The sequence below is a fragment of the Crocodylus siamensis genome, chromosome 7, assembly GCF_052110815.1.
Source record: "Crocodylus siamensis isolate JL-2025a chromosome 7, ASM5211081v1, whole genome shotgun sequence".
NCBI lineage: Eukaryota > Metazoa > Chordata > Crocodylia > Crocodylidae > Crocodylus > Crocodylus siamensis.
This window is the reverse complement of record NC_143401.1, coordinates 91,642,280-91,663,218: the sequence shown is the minus strand read 5'-3', so window position 1 is coordinate 91,663,218 and position 20,939 is coordinate 91,642,280. Positions and strand designations below refer to the sequence as shown.

Here is a 20,939-nt window from a genome sequence, read left to right as displayed (position 1 = left end):
CTGTCTCCCTCTAGCCTGTTTCTTGTCACCTGTGAACGAGCAGCTAAATGTCATTAGGCCGCTCTGCTTTCCTCCTTAACCGCTCCCCCGCTTTCTCTGCTGCCTGTAACAGGGGTAAGGATTCCCTATCTGAAAATTTCTGTTATTACTGATGGAAAAATATTTCCCTTGGTTTGTGAGTATGAGGTGAAGTTGACATTTATCAATGTTTAGCAGTAAAAACTGAATCCTGCCAAGCCTAGGCATGATTCAGAAGATCACTGTAGGCTACTACTATCACACAAACTATATGGCAGTTATTACATGCTATATAAATGTTGCAGGTTGTATTCAGCAGTAGTAAAATAACCATCTTTTAATACAGTTTTTCAAGGGTCTGTATTCTCAGTATTCATGCCGATTTGAATAAAATATTGTTTTTTTGTTTGTTTGTTTTTTAAATTTCAGTCACCCATAAGTCTCTGCCACTCTTTTTAGGCTCAAAAATCAAACTGGAAAAAAACAAATCGGGTTCCATTCTGCTGATTTCCCCATGGTTCATCCACTGGGCTAGTGCCTTTGCATCACTACACAAATCCCTGCCTCTTGAGCTGAGAAAGTAATGGAGAGCCATAGAGGTTGTCATTTTTTTGAGCCAAAGGTGAAGGAAGGTACTAAACCTAAACACATGTTTACCAGAGGGATTTGCAGGTACTCTCTGATAACAAGGGAATGGAAAAAATGGAAATCTTTTGGGATCCCTTCCAGGCCCTCAGTCACTTTGAAGTTGGTTCGTGCATAATTAGGGACCTACTCAAATCACCATGGCGTGGATTTTGCAGAAACTGCAGAATTGGGTGATCTGCAGGAAATACGAAGGGGGCTGCCAGCACGAGGAGGAGCAGGCACTATGGCTGTTGCCCCTGCCCCTTGTCACTGATTGGGTGAGAGGGCTGCCTATTATACAGCCTTTTCCCTTCCCACCAAACAGTGACAAGGGGTGTGGCCACATGATGGACAGCACTGTCCCCCAATCAGGGGTGGGGCCACTTGGGCCCCTTGGCCAATTAGAGTTGTGTGGTGGGAGGAGCACCAAGATAAGCCTGTAAAATGTGGCCAACCTCCTGATTTGCTTGCAGAATTGAGCATCTCCTTTAGTTGGGTGGACCCCTTACGCATAATCTAGTCGGGCATAGGAGGGGGGAGAGGATGGACAATTCTCAGTGAGGACAGAATCGTTTGGAGATTTTTATTTCCTAAAATTCAAGCAGTTTCCTCTGAGCATGTGCAGATTGCAGTTTTTCAAAGGCATTTAACTTGGTTTTACAAGGGTGGTAAGAGTTTCATCCTTGGCACAAGAGGCCTCTCCCCTTGCCAAGTGTGTCACGTCCCTGGTTTAAAGCATAGGTGCACTAGAGCAGTGTTTCTCAACCAGTGAGACATGAAGGCTGTCTGTCTAGGGGGGACGTGGGGAAGTGGTGGGCTCGCCGCTGGCACTTCTGCTGCTGTGTGCCGCCGGCACTTTCGGATTTGCTCGGGGGAGTCTTCCCCCCCAACCCGCAGCCTGGCTCGTTGTTTGTTTTGGTGGGACCAGGGTTTCTGGGGCCAATGGTTGGTGGGACGTAAGGTGGAAAAGGTTGAAAATTGCTGCACTAGAGCAGTGCAGAAGAAAAGTTGCCTGATTTTAGCACAGTCAGAACAGCATTTTTCTCTTCTTTGGATTTAACTGAACAGTTTAGCTGAAATCTTTCCAGAAAAAATTCAGCTCACCATATATAATTTCAGCCAGATTGGTTGAAGTTTGGCTGTTACAGGTTACTACAGACAGGGTCCTTAATTCTGGGAAGTGTAGCAGAGCTTCAGCAGGTGACACTGTATCTGTCTCTTCCTAACCTCTGATCTGAAATTGCGTATTGGTAGAACTATTAACACATAAGAAGAAACTACGTTGCCTTCATAATAACCAGGTTTGGAGAATCTGGCTGTAGCCTCCCCTTACCTATATATCATCTTGTTTCCAGATTTGAATGTGTTTATAGTGTCTGGTCTGGTTTGGAAAGCTTCCTCTTCGAGTAGAACATCTCCTCCATTGCTTCCTCTCCCACCACTTATCCTTAGTGTGTCCAGGAAGTAGTCATGGCAGCTCTTTCTTGGAACAGCAGAAATGTTTAATCTAGAGAGGCAAGGTCTGAGAAGGTCTGCTTTACATCCAGCAGAAAACTGCAGTCTCAATTTAAGAAGTCCTTGAGAAAGTGAGGAAGCTGAGGTAAATGTGTGGGTGTGCTTTATCTTTTATCTTTAATCTTCTCTTGTTGTGTTCTAGTTGTGCACGGTGTGGATATGTGTAACAATTTCAGTGTATGGCTTGTACTATAAATCTTCAATTTCTGAGTGTTTTGCATGGCTCTGACCCCGTGGGTGGTATGGGGGCATGGGCCAGCCCTGGCTCTGGCCCCACAGAGGGAAAGGGGTCATACCCCAGCCCTGGCTCTGGCCATGTGGGGTAGAAGGGGACATGGCCCGGCCTTGGCTTGGCCAAATGTGGGGAAGAAAGGTGGCCCAGCCCTGGCTCAGGTTCGGGCTTTGGAATTTGGCATTGTGGAAGAGGTGGCAGTATTTAATTGCCACTGAATTTCCCATCTGGTGGGGAGCCTTGCCATGGCTTGGTGGGCTGGTCGAAAACTGAGCACCGCTACTCTGAACAGTTTAAAAGATGTGTCTTAAATATACAATAGAAAAGTATGGTAGTTTGGCATTAAAATAGTATCAGAGACTTGTTAAAAGACTGTTGGAGGCGGTTACCAGTGTTTGTGTTAAGAGTTGATTCTTCTATGTATTTCTTTAAGAACCCCAAAAATCAAACAGAACACCTGCAAAAGGATTACAAGAAGACAAGGTCGAGTAAGTGTTAAGTCATTTAACGGCGTCATGAGATGCTGTATACAGACAGAATTGGATGAAGCCAAGTATTACATTAACACCCTTTATCCGAGTTCTCCAAGGCATTGTAAACTCCAATTTCAGAGATTATGCAAGAACATCTTGCATACACACACACACACACACATTCACGATGCTGTTGCAGTAACAAGTTACAGCAGAGGCCTGGAAGTTGTCTTCAGAGTTTTATTCACAGCTCTGATATTAGAAACTATGATCTGCAGAATAGTAGGGAAATATTTGCCTTCTAACCAGTATGTAATTTTAGGTTTAGCCATCTAATCTCTGATCCTATTTTAATATGAATGACTGTTTCTTGGCTTAAAAAATAGTGTACGTGCACAAGAGAGCTATGCATAAGTATGCAAATATGCATTTTAAAATGTAGATGGATGAGCCTGCCTGTAAGATTTTGGTGTGTTCAGTTCTCATTGAGTAATTTAAGTATATATCATTTATTTTTTTTTCTGTCATTGTAACATTAATAGAGAACATCAAACACCAGAAAGGGGATGTAGCTCCTAAGGTGGTGGTGGTGGTGAGAAGATTGAAAACAGCTTTTGTGGCTGAGACCAACAAGGCCCTTTTGTTAAAAGCTAAGGAACTCCCCATCATCAACAAATAATGCAAAACAACAAAGTTGCGTTTGTCGGCAAAAAGACTGATTAACATGGAAGGATAAAAACACTGTTCCCTTCAATTGACCATTTATTTTTGGAAGATTGCTTTAGAATTTGATTAGGATTTTGCAATTACTGAATATTTCTTGGAATCATTTACTTTAATTCACAGGCTTGGATAAAACTGGAACTGGACCCGGAACATGGACACTGTTGTAGAGAATATAGGGAGAGCTAATCCAGAAGCCAATTATCAAATGGTGTATAGAAAAATGAAGATACTCTGAATGGGTAGCTGCAGAATAACCTACCCCCCTGCAGAATAACCTGTCTTTTGGAGTGGTTTTCCTTATTACCTTGGTTGCAGGTTTGCTTGTCTTTTAGGCATCAAGTTATGTCCTTTTCGATATTGTGGGGTGGGTGAAGGGGGGCTGCATGATTATTTCAAGCCTACAACTCCTTTTGTTTGCATTGCAAAAAATACCAAACTTGTCATGGGTTGCAAGGTCCTATCTTACGTAGGGAGTGTAGTAGAGGGTCGTAATTCAAAATAGGCTGGAAGAGATCACTTAGTAAGAAATGTTCATAAGTCTGCTATATTATCTGGGATTGGAGATTTGAACTGAAGACTTCTAGAGTTGGCTGTGGGAGAATTTGTAGTCTGAAGCAGAGCCAGTCCTTCATGCTAGAAGTGGACTTTATGCTCTATGCTTTATGCTCTAGCATTGGACTTTATGCTCTGTGGACTGAGTTTAGAGGAAGGCACTTTGTGGTTGTGCGCTAGCAAGGGTTCGCAACTTGTGCCTTGTAATGAAGGCAGTATTATATTTAAGATGTTCAACTTATTTGTGCTTTGGTCATAAAGGTTAGAGTAGTTCCTTTGTTGTCGAGTAGGTATTCCAGAACAATGTTGTTTGTTTGAATGTTAGGATTTGATTCTTGTGGGCAGTCATGAAAGGGGTGGTTACTGATTTGATGCTGCAACCCTATGTTAGCTATTGATGCGCTTAATATTTTAAGACTAAGTAATGCTCACATTAACATTTGCTTCTTTTTTCTCCTGTGTTGCAGAAATTCTAGTAAGGAGCATTTGACCATCTAATCTCCAACTCTTGAACCTTCCAATATCAGGATTAGAAAAGAGTGCCTTCAGAATCAATATGTAGCAAAAGGGTATTGTGCCACTGAAGCTCCTCCCTCAATCCAGTTGTTTGTATTTTAAGGATCCTTGTAGCTTCAGCAGCAAATTATCACATTAAAAAAGTGGATTTCATGTGGTGCTCGCAAAACATTGAATCGCCATGAGTAGTAATCTAGGAAAAGAAAAAGACTGTAAAGAGAAGGATCCAAAAGTCCCATCTGCAAAAGAGAGAGAGAAGGAGGCCAAGGCGTCTGGAGGGCTTGGGAAAGAGAGCAAAGAAAAGGAGCCTAAGACCAAAGGGAAAGATGCCAAAGATGGAAAAAAGGACTCCAGTAGTGCGCAGCCTGGGGTGGCTTTTTCAGTGGACAACACGATAAAACGACCTAATCCAGCCCCAGGTGCTCGCAAAAAATCCAGCAATGCTGAGTTGATCAAAGAGCTAAATAAATGCCGGGAAGAGAATGCGATTCGCTTGGACTTAGCCAAGAGGTCTATACACATGCTTCCATCGTCTATCAAAGAGTTGACACAGCTAACGGAACTTTATTTATACGGTAACAAACTGCAGTCCTTACCGCCGGAGGTGGGCTGTCTTGTGAATCTGGTGACACTGGCACTGAGTGAGAACTCGCTTACCAGTTTGCCTGACTCTCTTGATAACTTGAAGAAATTGGCCATGCTTGACTTGCGGCATAACAAACTTAGAGAAATTCCTTCGGTGGTGTACAGGCTATGTTCTCTCGCCACTCTTTATCTACGCTTTAATCGTGTAACTACTGTGGAAAAGGATATCAAAAACTTGTCAAGACTCACCACGCTTAGCATACGAGAGAACAAAATTAAGCAACTACCTGCTGAAATTGGTAAGCACTTATGCTGTTCAGAAGCTTCTGGTGAATCTGTAAGTTAACACTAATTGAAACAAGTGCATGTATGGACGATTGACCTATGAAATGCCTCCCCCCAGTTCAGACTTGCGGTGTTGTGTGGTTGGTCGTTTAGCTCTCACCTGCATTATTACAATACTTGATTACATCGACTATAACCCATTTAATGTATGTATCTCAATTTAGAAAGATCTTTCCTCTGGTTCCTAGTCTTGCAACTAGAATGGCAGGGGAAGGGTTGTACCCTGTTGTGCCTTGCTCTTTAGCATAAAGAGCCCTGCCTTATCCTGTTATATCGTCTATCTAAGCGGTTGTCAACCTTTTGCACCTTACGTCCCACCTACATAAGGTCAAAAAATTCTGGTCCCACTCGTGGACGAGTGCAGGGACAGATTGAAGTGTGCAAAAGCGAAAGGAGAAGTCCTGCTGTGGTATTTCTGGTTTCGCTGCCGCGACCTGAGTCCCACCTAGAGGACCTTTGCGTCCCACCAGTTGAGAAACCCTGATCTATCTGATGTAGCAGAAAAGATTCTAGGTCACATTTTATGTTAAGTTTCCATTTTTAATGGGGTATAAATGTTTAGATAGTATAACCATGTTATTTATGGTCTTGGGTAATGTGTTATAGGGCTTTGTAAGCATGTGCATGTCAGTAGAAAGTATTATGGTGGTTGTGCGCCAAAATTATAAGCAATCTGGATGCTGTAATAATATAAAATAACTGGTATATTAACAGTTTTTTCTTTGAAAAGAGGTATATAGGTTGTAAATAAACCTTATGAAAATTTGAAAGAAGACAAACTATCAGTACTGAAGTTGGTAAGTAGTAGTTTGATCATTAGAAGTAGTAGTAGTAAGAAGTAGTAGTAAGAAATTGGTAAGAAGTAGTTTGATCGTTTCAAGTGATGATTTATGTACAGGGATACTATAACTCCCAAGCTGTCTGATCCAGAAAAGCATCTGCTCAGGAAGTGATTTTCAAGCAGGTTCTTAATGGGATTTACACATACATGTCAACTATTTTAAAAACAGGCAGTAATTAATATATTCTAAAAACTGGAATCTTAAAGATGGAAATCTTTCAGGGTTGTGTTTTGTCATTTAGGCATAGATTTCATATATTTCATGGACACTGGCATCGAGTCCAGCCCTCTGCCCCCAGGGTAGGAAGTCAGCAGGGATCATAGGATCCCAGCAAGATAATGTAGATTTTCAAAAGTATTTTGGCCTTGCCTCACTGATAGTAGTCTTTCCTGAGTCCTATTTTCAAAAAGGATCTTTCTGTTAATATTCCCCTAGGCTAGTTAGGGGGTTCAGAAATTGGTTTAGGGGGTCCCCTCAGTAACTTCTGTAAAGTTGGGGAAGACCATTGTTTTAAATCCTTAAATGACCTCTGTCAGATTATGCATTTTGTCAGTTTGCCCTTGCAATCCAGCATACTAGATTGCTCACCTCCATAGCAGCAGTACCCACTACACACTTCCCAGCCCAAAGCTGCAGATCATTTGACTGGCAGCATCCAGTGCAACAAATTGGATCCACAGAATAACTTGGGCGTGTACAAGTGTTATAGGACTGCTGACGGCCGGTTTCAGTTTCTAGCTCTCTGCAGGTGCTACTGGAAAAATCTTTAAGGTAAACACTAATATATTAGTATGTAAATAATGTATGCATTTTGTGTTATGCTATGCCAGAGCAGGCAGCATGGACCTACAAAATACATTCTATGTATTTTGCATAGAATACACTGAGTATTTAAATTGTCTTTAGTTAGCAAGCATTGTGGTTTTAAAACTCGGGGCTTATGTAACATGCTGTGCTGCTGGCTTGTCCACAGGGAAGGAGTGCCAACTACAGCTGTCAGTGAAGAGCAATTGATTTAGCAAAACTGCTAGAAAGCTGTGCTGAAGGTCCTGCGTTCTGTGCCCACGTTGTCATATGGTAGTGGGTGTGCTATAACGTGTTGGTCTGAACAGGAAATAAAAACTCACCCTGTTCCATGAAGTAGAGGGATAGTGCTCCTATTCTATCATGAGAGGCTGTATTAAAAAGGGCATAGGTGGCTGGGTGCAAAAATGAAGCTCCAGCATCTTTTTGTCCTCTTGATGAAAGGGCATTGTCATGGCCTTCATGCCAGTCCAGCATGTAATAATGTTTTTGACTATGGTGGTTTCATCATCACTGGGCACCACGGGCATCCTTTGATTAGTTAGCACAAGGTGGTCCTTCTCTTCTCTAGTTTAAACATTAATGGGAGTTCATTATCTGGAGTTTCCAAATGTCTAGACGAACTCCCAGCAACTTCTAGCAGAAGTTTTTACTCGTCTCTGAGTCTGTGATTCTTGACCAGGGGGCTGGTGACACCCTGGGATGTTGTGACGTTTTGTTAAGTGTCACAGGGTGCCACACAATATTAGCACTCCTAGGTATACAAATATCTACACACAGTTCACAAGGTAGACCCAGAGACTTGAAATAGCAGCCTGTAATGTCAAAAATCTTGTGACTTATTGTGGTCTTTCTGAATTCTTCATAACAAAAGAGTTGCTCTATTATTTTTTTCTTAATCAAAAAATGAGTGAAAGCTAAGAGCTGGCATTTACAAGGGGTACCTTGGGTCTAAAAAAGTTGATAATCACTTCCGTAAGTATATGACTGCACTTTGTATTTTTAAACGGTACCCTATTTCCATTTTTCCCATTGTTCTATACTTTACCCTACTCCTCCTGTCTATTGACCTCCTTATTTTTTACCATCGTAACATTTCATTAGTACCTTCTTTTTGTGTTAGGGCCATTAATCAAAACAGTAATGAAGATTGGTCTCCAGTCAGGTATTTGAAGACGTCTTCCAGTGGTTGATACTCCATTTCCAGCTGTTATCTCCCCGTTAGCCGGTCTGGAGTTCTCACCTTCCAGATAAGTTTATGTAATACTCCATCAAAAGCTGAAAAACGAGTTGGAAAATGTGCTGTCTCAGTTTTTCTAGAAAATTAGCTATCTTTCTTTAAGGTAGCAGGTCTGGCTTTCTGTGCCATGTTCCATTTTCCATTTAACTCCATATCTTTGATTATTCTCACTTTCAAAATTTTGTTTGAAAGTCTTGAAAACTATTTTAAGTCAGATTATGTCTCTGTCATCATCAGTTTGTTTACACCTCCCCATTTTCAAGTGCATGTACTACATTTGCTTCCAGTCATATGATGGCACCTGTGATTTTTCTAGATCTGTTCATTAAGGACGCTTACTGATGGGGCTGCAACTCCCAAATGGATTTCTAATGTGGCACAAATTTAAAAAGAAAAATAATGCAAGTGGGTGTGAAATTTCACTTTTCTATAAAAGAAAAATTAAGCACTGATCTTAATACCACATCCTTATACGTAGTTAGAACATCACCAATGCGAAAACATTGTTCAGATATGATCAAAACATGGATTTCACATGCATTCATTTTGGAAATAAAAAACCCAACAGTATTTGTTTCCCTAGGGGATTTTTTTTGAAAACTCAGCGTGATACAGAGAACAGTTTGATTTTCATATCTATCTTTAACCTGCTTTTCTGTCAAGAGTATAAATGATCTGTAAGCCAGGTTTGCTTTTCAAGTGTTAGAATAGCTCTTGGGAGTGACAGTTTTTTGCTGGTAAAGTTAGAACAAGCTAATTCTGACCCAGTGGACAGATATGCAGGGACCAGTTTGGTTGTAGTGCATTTATCTGTCATCCCACCTGATGGACCTCGCTGATGTTTTAGCAAAACTTGAAGTATTTTATTAATTAACAAACGTACTACAGTTCCTGCTCTTTCTTCTCCAGTATCACTATTTTTTTTTTTTTTTTTAATTAAAAAAAAAAATTTTTTTGTGGGTGTAGTGCAAATGTGTAAACTTCTACCTGACAAGTGTTTAGATACCAAGCACCTGTCTGTAGAATTCAATTAATTGTCAACTGCAAAATTAGGGGCAACTTCTCACTCAAATGCTGTTTCTCACCTTTAGGGTTTTTTTCATTGTTTTATTTCTGTAGCACCTAAAAGTTTTCATAGCACTTAGGAATCACCAAGGCTGAAGGACTCTCAAGGATGGTTGTTTGTTTTTAAATCACTCATTTTAATTAGTATTTAAGTAAATATTAATGTAAACACTTTGTTTAATTGTATATTTTTAGTTAATTTCTTAGAGAGGTTTATTGTCCTGTCTTGTAACTAGTTGATTTGTAAGTTATTTTAGCACTACTTTTTGGTAACAAGGAAGACCTGCTGTATCTCGATTCCTTCAACTCGCTTAACTCACAGTTATGTAGCGTCTTAATTTCTATTTTGTAGTATGTTTTTGGAAAAAGGTGAATCATTCATCCTTTTTCCTAACTTAATATGATATTATTTGTGCCGAGCTCTAACTGGGAAGGACCTGCAATTTTTATTTCACAATTAAAAAAAAATTAAAATAGAATTACCGTCAGTGTAGGAAGCCGGTAAGAAAAAATGATCAGAATAGGTTTTGCATTTTAAACAAGCTGATTTATTAAACAAAGGAAGTATTACCAGTCGTTAGTTAGTTAGACTAATTGCTTTTGGTCAAAGTGTCTGTCAGGCTTTTAGAACTAGTGTTTTTCCTTTGCCTCGCTTTATTCAAAGATGGTAAGAGGAAGATGAGCTCTCCTAGCCTTCAATCCCCAAAGTGCTTCTTAGTTTTAAAGTCACTGAACTGAGCTAAGCCAATAAGTTGAAATGAAGAAAGTGTTGTTTTCTGTATCTGCAGAAGCTATGTCTGTCCAAAGCTGGGTTTAGCACTTCAGCAAACTCAGGTTGAAGCAGCTTAGCCAGTGTCTGCCCTCTAGGTCAATGGTTCAGTGGTTAAATGTTTTTAAAACTTTGGCAACAAACATATACTGCTTGAAAACTATTTTAAGTTGATTGTAGTAAGTTTAGGCCTCGGTACAGGCAGATTATTTAAAAATCTGATTAAAAAACAACTTCTTAAAGTTTCATCACTATTTCTCCACCCTCCTCTTAAAAATATTTGTCTGTGAACATGTGGTTGTCTGTAAAGAGTTATGTTAGTATTTTTTTTTACCAAGCACCAAAATGCATTTGATATTTTGAAGATTGAATAGGACCAGTTGCCAGTGCATATAAAAGTTATGTTTACACTATACTGTAGTCTATTAAGTGTGCAATAGCATTATGTCTAAAAAAACAATGTACATAGCTTAATTAAAAAATACTTTATTGCTAAAAAATGCTAACCATCATCTGAGCCTTCAGCGAGTCGTAATCTTTTTGCTGGTGGAGGGTCTCGCCTCGATGTTGATGGCTGCTGACTGATCAGGGTGGTGGTTGCTGAAGGTTGGGGTGGCTGTGGCAAGTTCTTAAAATAAGACAACAGTGCAGTTTGCCGCATCGATTGACTCTTCCTTTCACGAAAGATGTCTCTGTAGCATGCGATGCTGTTTGATAGCATTTTATCCACAGTAGAACTTCTTTCAAAGTTGGAGTCAATCCTCTCAAACCCTGCGGCTGCTTCATCAACTAAGTGTATGTAATATTCTAAATCCTTTGTTGTCATTTCAACAATGTTCACAGCATCTTCACCAGGAGTAGATTCCATCTCAAGAAACCACTTTCTTTGCTCATCCATAAGAAGCAACTCCTCATCCGCTAAAGTTTTATCATGAGATTGCAGCAATTCAGTCACATCTTCAGGCTCCACTTCTAATTCTAGTTCTCTTGCTATTTCTACCACATCTGCAGTTACTTCCTCCGCTGAAGTCTTGAACCCCTCAAAGTCCTCTATGAGGGTTGGAATCAACTTCTTCCAAACTCCTGTTAATGTTGATATTTTGACCTCCTCCCATGAATTACGAATGTTCTTAATGGCATCTAGAATGGTGAATCCTTTCCAGAAGGTTTTCAATTTACTTTGCCCAGATCCATCAGAGGAATCGCTGTCTATGGCACCTATAGCCTTACGAAATGTATTTCTTAAATAATAAGATTTGAAAGTTGAAATTACTCCTTGATCCATGGGCTGCAGAATGAATGTTGTGTTGGCAGGCATGAAAAAACAACATTAATCTCGTTGTACATCTCCATCAGAGCTCTTGGGTGACCAGGTGCCTTGTCAATGAGCAGTAATATTTTGAAAGGAATCTTTTTTTTCTGAGCAGTAGGTCTCAACAGTGGGCTTAAAATATTCAGTAAACCATGTTGTAAACAGATGTGCTGTCATCCAGGCTTTGTTGTTCCATTTATAGAGCACAGGCAGAGTAGATTTAGCATAATTCTTAAGGGCCCTAGGATTTTTGGAATGCTAAATGAGCATTGGCTTCAACTTAGTCACCAGCTGCATTAGCCCCTAACAAGAGAGTCAGCCTGTCCTTTGAAGCCAGGCATTGACTTCTCCTCTCTAGCTATGAAAGTCCTAGATGGCATCTTCTTCCAATATAAGGCTGTTTCGTCTACATTGAAAATCTGTTGTTTAGTGTAGCCACCTTCATCAATTATCTTAGCTAGATCTTCTGGATAACTTGCTGCAGCTTCTACATCAGCACTTGCTGCTTCACCTTGCACTTTTATGTAATGGAGACGGCTTCTTTCCTTAAACCTCATGAACCAACCTCTGCTAGCTTCAAACTTGTCTTCTGCAGCTTCCTCACCTCTCTCAGCCTTCATAGAATTGAAGAGCATTAGGGCCTTGCTCTGGATTAGGCTTTGGCTTAAGGGAATGTTGTGGCTGGTTTGATCTTTCTTCTATCCAGACCACTAAAACTTTCTCCATATCAGCAATAAGGCTGTTTCTCTTTCTTATCATTCGTGTGTTCACTGGAGTAGCACTTTTAATTTCCTTCAAGAACTTTTCCTTTGCATTCACAACTTGGCTAACCATTTGGCGCAAGAGGCCTAGCTTTCGGCCTGTCTTGGCTTTCGACATGCCTTCTTCACTAAGCTTAATCATTTCTAGCTTTTGATTTAAAGTGAGAGACGTGCGACTCTTCCTTTCACTTGAACACTTAGAGGCCATTGTAGGGTTATTAATTGGCCTAATTTCAATATTGTTGTGTCTCAGGGAATAGGGAGGCCTGAGGAGAGGGAGAGAGACAGGGGAAACGGCCAGTTGGTGGAGCAGTCAGAACACACACAACATTTATCGATTAAGTTCGCTGTCTTATATGGGCGCGGTTCGTGGCGCCCCAAAACAATTACAATAGTAACATCAAAGATCACAGATCACCATAACAAATATAATAATAATGAAAAAGTTTGAAATATTGCGGGAATTACCAAAATGTGACACAGAGACACAAAGTGAGCAAATGCTGTTGGAAAAATGGCGCCGATAGACTTGCTCGACGCAGGGTTGCCACAAACCTTCAATTTGCAAAAAATGCAATATCTACGAAGCGCAATAAAGCGAGGTATGCCTGTATTACATTTGTGTCCTTTGATATCAATACAACTGTTATTTCTCCATACCCTAGGGCTTTATTTCCATCTCTAAAGTAAACTGTTTTAAGCCTAAACAACATCTTGAAAGCTTCCCTTTGGTTCCCTTGTGTTCTTACCTCGAAAGCTGAAGTTAAACGTTAAGAAAGGCTTATTGTCTCTCTACCTAGCTACGTTGGGCGTCAGCTGTCTGGGAAAATGTCAGGGCTCTCCATTCACCAACTCATAAAATCCAACTCAACTGGCTAGCACCCACTCATAAAAATCCAAGGATAAATGTAGAAATCTGGCTCCAAGAAGGGCTCCAGTTTAGTAATCGTACCAAGTAAACCCTCCATTCTAGTGAGGTTTTGAAGATGAATATTAGAATGGAAGAATGCAAATGTGATAGTGAGTCAGACCATGAGTATGAGAAGTATGAAGAACCAGAGGAAATGTCTTGGGTTGAAGCCACTTCAGTTTGCAGTCTGTTACTTAAGCTAACCTTGTGCATTCCTTTTATCTTGTTTTTACTACGTTTTCCATGTTTCTGGTAAGAAAAGTCTTGCATAAACAGTTTGAGATTTGTTTTTGCAAAGATAAAATGCTGCCTTTTATAACACGTATGTGTGCTAAAAGGAAAAAGGCATCTACAGCAAATTTTCAACACAATTGAAATTGCAGTTGCATAGCTTCTAGGTCTTAGGGCGCCAAATATTGTGTTTTCTTTCTGTGAATGCAGTCTTTATTCTAAGGAGAAGCTGTTCTGGGTTTTGCTGCAAGGGAAATATTTTTGGATTTCAATAGTGGGAGCCTGCCCATGCTAGACCTGGGTGCGTCTAAAACGTCCATGCAAAATTCGCCCAGACGTTGAGACTGCTTTGGCTTTACGCCACTTTGCATCTAGTTCTCGTAATAGCTGGGCTTGCACCTGTTCAGTCTTCACTGGTTTAGACAGGAAGCCATGGGTGTAGCAGCTGCACTGTGGTGTAGCCTGCAATCCTCTTTCTGTCCCAGAATGCTGTGCAGCTGTTCAATAGCTTGTGAGTTCAGGGGTCTCCCAGCACTAACTTTCATTTCATTTCAGCAGATCTGATAGTGTAGAGGAACTGATTTAGTTTGTATTACTTATGCTCGGAAACCCCTTTTTCCATTCCAGAAGACCGGAAAAGAACCAAGATGTGTTTCTGGCCTGGTTTTCTTCCCAGCTGGAGTAATCTGGAAGCACAGCATGGCCATAGTGGGCAGTGTAAAAATATCTTTGATGAGGTCAGAGGTGCCAGCCTGGAGCTTGAGGTAGAGGGGGTGGAGAGCAGCACTGATGTGTTTGGGCAGCTCCTCCGAAGTTACACACGTAGCTCCGTATTGGATCCAAATCTCATCACTCCGTTGAACTGTAGGAAAGGGTAAGCATCGAGAACTTTTACCGTTGCCATTTCTGCCGTGAGTGGGCTGCTGACCTCCATACAAACTAACATAATTTGGCTAAGTGACAAGCCACACATGTGAGGTCCTATTTTCATCCAATTTGGAGGGGCATGTGATGCAGACGTGTGTCTTGCACTTTCCCTGAACTTGTTCCAGCCTCCAAATCAGAGATAAGCAAGTTGTAGTACTTGCACAGAGATTATTTGCATGTGTGTAGCTCTGGCTGTCATGTGCTTCTCTTTGGTGTGTGCTTAGAAGGCTGCGCTGTGGTCACAGATGCTCAGGTGTAGAATAGGATTGCTCAGATGCAGATTATGTGTTGCTCAGATGCTGTGCAAGTTTTGTTGGAGAAAAATTCTCATGAGCAGCTGACCTTGGAGGAGGAGGAAGTGGATCTTTTTACCTTTTAACTCAGTAGACTGGTGGTTACAGCACATGCCCTAGAAGTTGGAGATCTATCGGTGTTGTTATTCAGAGGGGCTTGAGCCTGCATCTCCCACTGCTGAGCATATTGCTGTAATCACCAGCCCATCGCTTACATGTTACATGGAGCACTCTCCAATCCTCCTTTGAAGCTAACCACTGGGCAGTCAAGAGGTGAAGAGAAGAGAGACCTGGAGGGAGGGTGGCTTAGTGAGAGAGATGCTGCCCTAGACGGGGGGAGGCCTTCAGTCCTGGTCCCTGCCTGTGACAGCCTCTTTTGGACCATATATGGTCTATTTGTTAGACAAAGTGGCTAAGCCATAGTGGGATAGTTTGTCACATTATGGTTGATCCACGCCAGAAGATAGCCGGGTGATCCAGGCTGACCTGGACAAGCTCAGCAAATGGGCAGACGAGAACCTCATGGTGTTTAACACTGAAAAATGCAAGGTTCTCCACCTTGGGAGGAAAAACCTGCAGCACCCTTATAGGCTCGGCAGTGCTACGTTGGTTAGCACTACAGAAGAAAAAGACTTGGGGGTCATCATTGACCACAAGATGAACATGAGCCTCCAATGCGATGCTGCGGCTAGTAAAGCGACCAAAATGCTGGCGTGCATCCATAGATGCTTCTCGAGCAAATCCCGGGACGTCATTCTCCCCTTGTACTCGGCCTTAGTGAGGCCGCAGCTGGAGTACTGCGTCCAGTTTTGGGCTCCACAATTCAAAAAGGATGTGGAGAAGCTTGAGAGAGTCCAGAGGAGAGCCACGCGCACGATCAGAGGTCAGGAAAACAGATCTTACGATGACAGGCTGAGAGCCATGGGACTCTTTAGCCTGGAAAAGCGCAGGCTCAGGGGTGATCTGATGGCCACCTATGAGTTTATCAGGGGTGACCACCAGGATCTGGGGGAACATCTGTTCACCAGAGTGCCCCAAGGGATGATGAGGTCGAACGGTCACAAACTCCTGCAAGGCCGTTTCAGGCTGGACATAAGGAAGAATTTCTTTACTGTCCGAGACCCCAAGGTCTGGAACAGTCTGCCAGCAGAGGTGGTTCAAGTGCCTGCATTGAACACCTTCAAGAGTAAATTGGATGCTTATCTTGCTGGGATCCTGTGACCCCAGCTGACTTCCTGCCCTTTGGGCAGGGAGCTGGACTCGATGATCTCCCAAGGTCCCTTCCAGCCCTAATGTCTATGAAATCTATGAAGTCTATGATCTATCTGGTCTTCCTCCTAGGTTTTATTTTGGGCAGTTGTATGCAGGCCTGGGTGACCCAATTCCTTCACAGGTAGAATCTAAAAGCCCACATGAATGCTAAGAATTGCTCTTACATGGCTGCATAAGCACCACTTAGGTGTGTTAAGGTGAAATAGGATTTAGCCCTTAGTGTGGAATAAAGATTGAGTTGCTTGGGAGGAGAAGGGTGGTTAGAGTAGATTTTCAACTTTTGCAAGAAAATAATTATTTTCTGTTATGAACTTGGCTTGTGCAAGTTCAAGGGAGCAGGGATTATGCTTTTTATTTTCGAATTTTTTTTGAGTGCTAGATGCAACTAATTCATGGTGTAATATTTATATAAATATTACTAGTCATTGCACTGAATGCTGACAAAACATAATTGTGACCATTGGTTTAAAAGACTAAATACTTTCTAATCAATAATTTTTCTACTTAAAGGGTGTTTATTAATCAAAGAGCATTAGCTGGTAGCTCTTATCTATTCCTTACAGCAGTCAGCAGTAAGCAGAATGAACTTTCTGCTAACCGCTGTAATGATGCAGTCAGATCTGATATAGGAGAAAAGTACATTTGGCCGAAGTTAAGATTGCTTTGTAATATTTTTCTGAGGTCAGGACATTTTATCTTTTAATACCTCTCAAATAGCTTCATAGGCAGACTAAAGATTATTTTGCTTTATTCTGCAGCAAGAGAGCCCAGTGAGGGATTAATAAATATCAAAACTATGGAAAATATTTGTAGTATGTTGCCAGTACAGGTGAATTTAGATTTTATTTACTTTAAAAATAACTTTTTAAGCAAGACATTTAGATACATCCCTAAATAAAACATTAATTAATGCTAGAGTGCATAATTTCACAAATATTTGCAATTTGCATTTTCTTTCTCTTTGTGCTGTCCAACAAGAACTCTTTATCCTTTTGGTGTGTCATCTGGTTCTAGGATTTATCATGTAGTAAAGGATTTCAGAATTTTCAATCTGGTTAAGTATAGGCAGATAGTGAACAGTCATGAGAGTTAATCCAGTAGAAAAGGGACTACATTGTAAATCATGTTTATAACCCAAGAATATTTCCTTCCCAATGTGTGAATTGTCACAGGAGATAATGTAGCTCATTTGATATTGACATACACTTTTTCTCCCTACCTTATTATGAGTATTAATGTGTATTGTCCATGTATGTGGTTTTAACAGTTATGCTCTGTTTTTATGTGTAAACAAATGATAGATAATAAATTTTGGTGTTTTTGTGACAGCCGTTCAGAACCAGTCTCCTAGGTTAAATACAGACAATCAAGAAGCCTGAGGCTGAATTGATTCAGTCTTTGCAGGTTAGTCTAAACTGCAAAGATTGAACCAATAAGCAATGAGCAGACATTCGCTTTTGATTCAGGAAATGCAGCCACATGCCTGCAGTGGCTCAAGCCAGCAGCTGGGGGCACTAGAGCATGGCTCTATGGCATGTAGCCAGCATGGGCTGTGTGTTCACTTTCTCTTCATGCTGCCCCTGAGGTCTCTGGAATTTGCAGTCCAGAATCACATCAGCAGGACTCTGCAAGGTTGCTCATCACTTCCTCTTCCAGCTTCCAGGTGCTTCTGGGATTTGCAGTCCACAGTTGCAGCCAGCACTAAGTTTTTAGCAGGGTAGGGCAGCTCCGTATTTGGGAAAAGGGAAATTTAACCCCCCTTCCTGGCCCCAGGCCTCAGCAGGGGTTTCCCTTCAGCGGCCAATAAACCGGCCAGTATGCCAGGCCTCGCTGCTCCAGGTAGGGAACAGAGGGGCAGGGCCAGTCCCGCTGTCTGGAACAGATAGCACAGCCCAGCCCAGGGCTGCAAAGTGCTGGGGACTCTGATTTAACTTGAATCAGGAAGGAGTCTGGGACAGAAGTTTCATAAACCGTTTTGATCTAAATCCATTAAGTCTGAGACTACCTTCAGCCAGGTTTATCTTAAACCACTTTCAGAAGTTTTGAAACTGGTTTGTGTGCACTCAACTTCTATTCTGTTTCAGGTTTAAACCAGTTTCTGATCACTTAAACTGGTTTATGTGCAACTTCTGCCCCTAGTGCTAATGGGACCAAGGTTTCTCTCTCAGATATGAAGACACTTCTTTAAGAATAACAATATAATTATCAGAAACCTACTTAATTCACAATGAGACAAAGTAATGTTTGTGTCTTGGTCGTAGCACGAAGAACTGATTTTGCTGGCATTTCCTGGTGGCCCCGCTCCTTTCTGCTGTTTGGCAGAGAGGTCCTAGGGAGGGAGAGAAGGGATATGGGGGCAATTGCCATCTTGGCTGCTGGCTGCCCTGTGTGTGACCCCACCCTTGGTGCCTGATTGGTGGAGAGGTCCCCAGGAGGAAGAGGGATGAGAGGGTGGCTGCCTTCTTGGCTGCTGTGACTGCCCTTTGTGCTGCCCTTCCCCTTGTGGGTGGGCTGCAAGATGGCAAGCATTTTATTTTTATTAATTTTTTTTTTTTAAAGTTGATATTGTGGACAGTCGTGGATTTTGCCATTTCCTCAAAAGCTGCAAAATCGTGAATTAAGTAGGTCCCTAATAATAATCAGTCAGTGTTTCGGTCTGGCTCTTCAGTGGTGCCTGTAATACTACGTGCCCTCGGCGAGAGGAGAAGATGGTGAGGCGGTTGTTACTTTTGCAGAAAGTTTGTAAACTGTGATATTGTACCAAGAGTTAACCTTTGACAATTTGCCAAAAGTAGACCTTTTTCTTATGCTATAGCTTTTGGGAAGTTGAAAATCGGCTTTATAATAGATATTATTTTAATTGTAGAGAAATGATACACTTTTGATAATGCATTTTATGTGAAAATTGCTCCAACTTAGTGGATTTTTCTGTTAAGTAGGTTAAGAAACACAATTTTGTTTGTTTTAATGACAGATAATTTTGTACATTAGTTATCATTTTGTTAGCCATACTGAAGGAGAGGATTTTTTTAAAGCAAAGACAATCGCTTAATACTTTATTCTGTTCTTTGCTTCACGTTGCTCGGTCCCTAGTTAGAATTTGTCTAACGGTGTCACCAATACTATCTTCAGTACGTAGTTCATGTTTTACTTCGCCTGTTATATGAATGTTAGAAAACAAGTTCAGTTCAACTTGGGAGATTCATATGAACAAGTTTTCTTACCTGTGTTGTTTGCATTGCTGGATCACAGCTTCTGCAGTGGGCTTCTGTGCAATTTGAGAACCGACCCGACCAGATAATGGGAGAATGCCAGATTTTCCTTTGCTACTTTTTTCCACAAGACTTATTTTTAATTGTTGATTATCAGACCAGTAACATCACCACTGTGCACATTTTGTGTTTAGCTGATTTCAGATTCCCCGAACATTTTCCACAAAGTCAACTGAAGTTGACACACCAGGAACCACATGAGAGCACCCACAAATGTTAGCTCTCAAAATATGGATTCCGTGAATAGTTCAGATCTTGCAGCTCTTCTTTTCTTAATCTCCTGCCAGAACCTTTCCTTGAGGGAAGGCATCATTTTACAGCAGTACCAAATTTTTGATGCTCTGCTCTACTTTTTCCTCCCCCCCCATAATAAGGCAAAAATGCTGTCTTTTAGTAAACTTAATATTCACTTCACTGGGCACCATTCAGGCCACAAGAAATTCTTTCTGAGAATACAGGGAGGGACCATTGCTGCAACTTTTAATTTTTTTTGCTACTGAAACAAATTGCTTAACTATATTTCCTGTCCTCAGCAGAAAGAACTGTGCAAAAGACTGGTGCTAGGAAATATTTATCACCAACAGTTATTTTTCATAATGACTGTTTACTTGACTTATCCCTTTTGTCTTATGCTTTTGAAAAAAATACTCTTAGATAGTATCTGTATTCATCAAGCAGATTACAGCATTTAGTTGAATGTGCCCACATTATGACTGTTGACTAGTTGTAGTCCTGCTGGTCTGCAAGTCTTTCAGCAGGTCCACGTACTCTGTCCTACTGTAGTTGGTAAATCACTTGTGTGCCTTGAAGATGGGTATTTTTTCATCTTGACTAGTGTAATTGCACCACTATTCTCAATGACAGGAGCAGTTCACTTTCACTTTTTTTCTCCCATCTTGATGAGAAACCCTGCCTTGTGGGAGAATTTTTTCCTTGTCCATTGTGCCTCAGGGAGACCTTCCTTTCATGTCTTGTCAGGCGCTTGCTTTTGCTGAATTTCTTGTCAGCTTGGAATGGTAGGACAACGGTGAGCAAAATGCTCCAAAGACTTTTGCGTGTCTACAGCTTTCCTTTAAAAAAACCAAAACCAAAAAACAAGTAAAATGTGGTTTCACTTCATTTTCTTTAATTTTGGGCCATGGTGGTTTGACAGCTTCTCACCACACGCGCGTCCTGAGAGCAAGATGCATACAAAGTGAAACTGCCAACCAAATAGCATTGTCATACTGTATGGTTACTATACTACATCTCCCATTTTTTCCCTGAACTTGCTTAATGACTTCATGATATGACTTCAGGTTCAGTCTGCTATCTTTCTAGAATCTAATAATTACTTTTGACCATTCTTGGATTTAGTTGTGTTTAGTTAAAATAAGTCTGCTACATACGTCATTACTTGTACTAAAAATCTGTCTAAAATATAACCGGTGTGCTTAATTCCACACAGGCCTTTAGGTCAGAGGCCAGTTGTCCCACAATCTGTTAAATAAACACTGAATTTTAATTTTTCTCCCCCAAATCCAAATATTTTTTACGATATAAGACAGCCGTGTCAAGCACAATGAATTGCCTACACATTTGTTGCAACCAAGCTTTACTGTTGCCAAAAATCTCAGCAGATGTAAGGAAGGGAGTTGCATGAAAGTAACTGC

The 20,939-nt window shown here is 41.1% G+C and overlaps 1 protein-coding gene across 1 annotated transcript in view; it reads left to right on the top strand.

The window, feature by feature from the left end:
* SHOC2 (SHOC2 leucine rich repeat scaffold protein) overlaps positions 1 to 20,939 on the top strand; it is a 94,853-nt gene that overhangs the window by 37,709 nt on the left and 36,205 nt on the right. The window contains exon 2 of the mRNA XM_090057413.1: positions 4,611 to 5,543. Coding sequence (XP_089913539.1) covers positions 4,841 to 5,543 — 703 coding nt within the window. The 5' untranslated portion in view covers positions 4,611 to 4,840. The remainder of the gene's footprint in view (positions 1 to 4,610; positions 5,544 to 20,939) is intronic.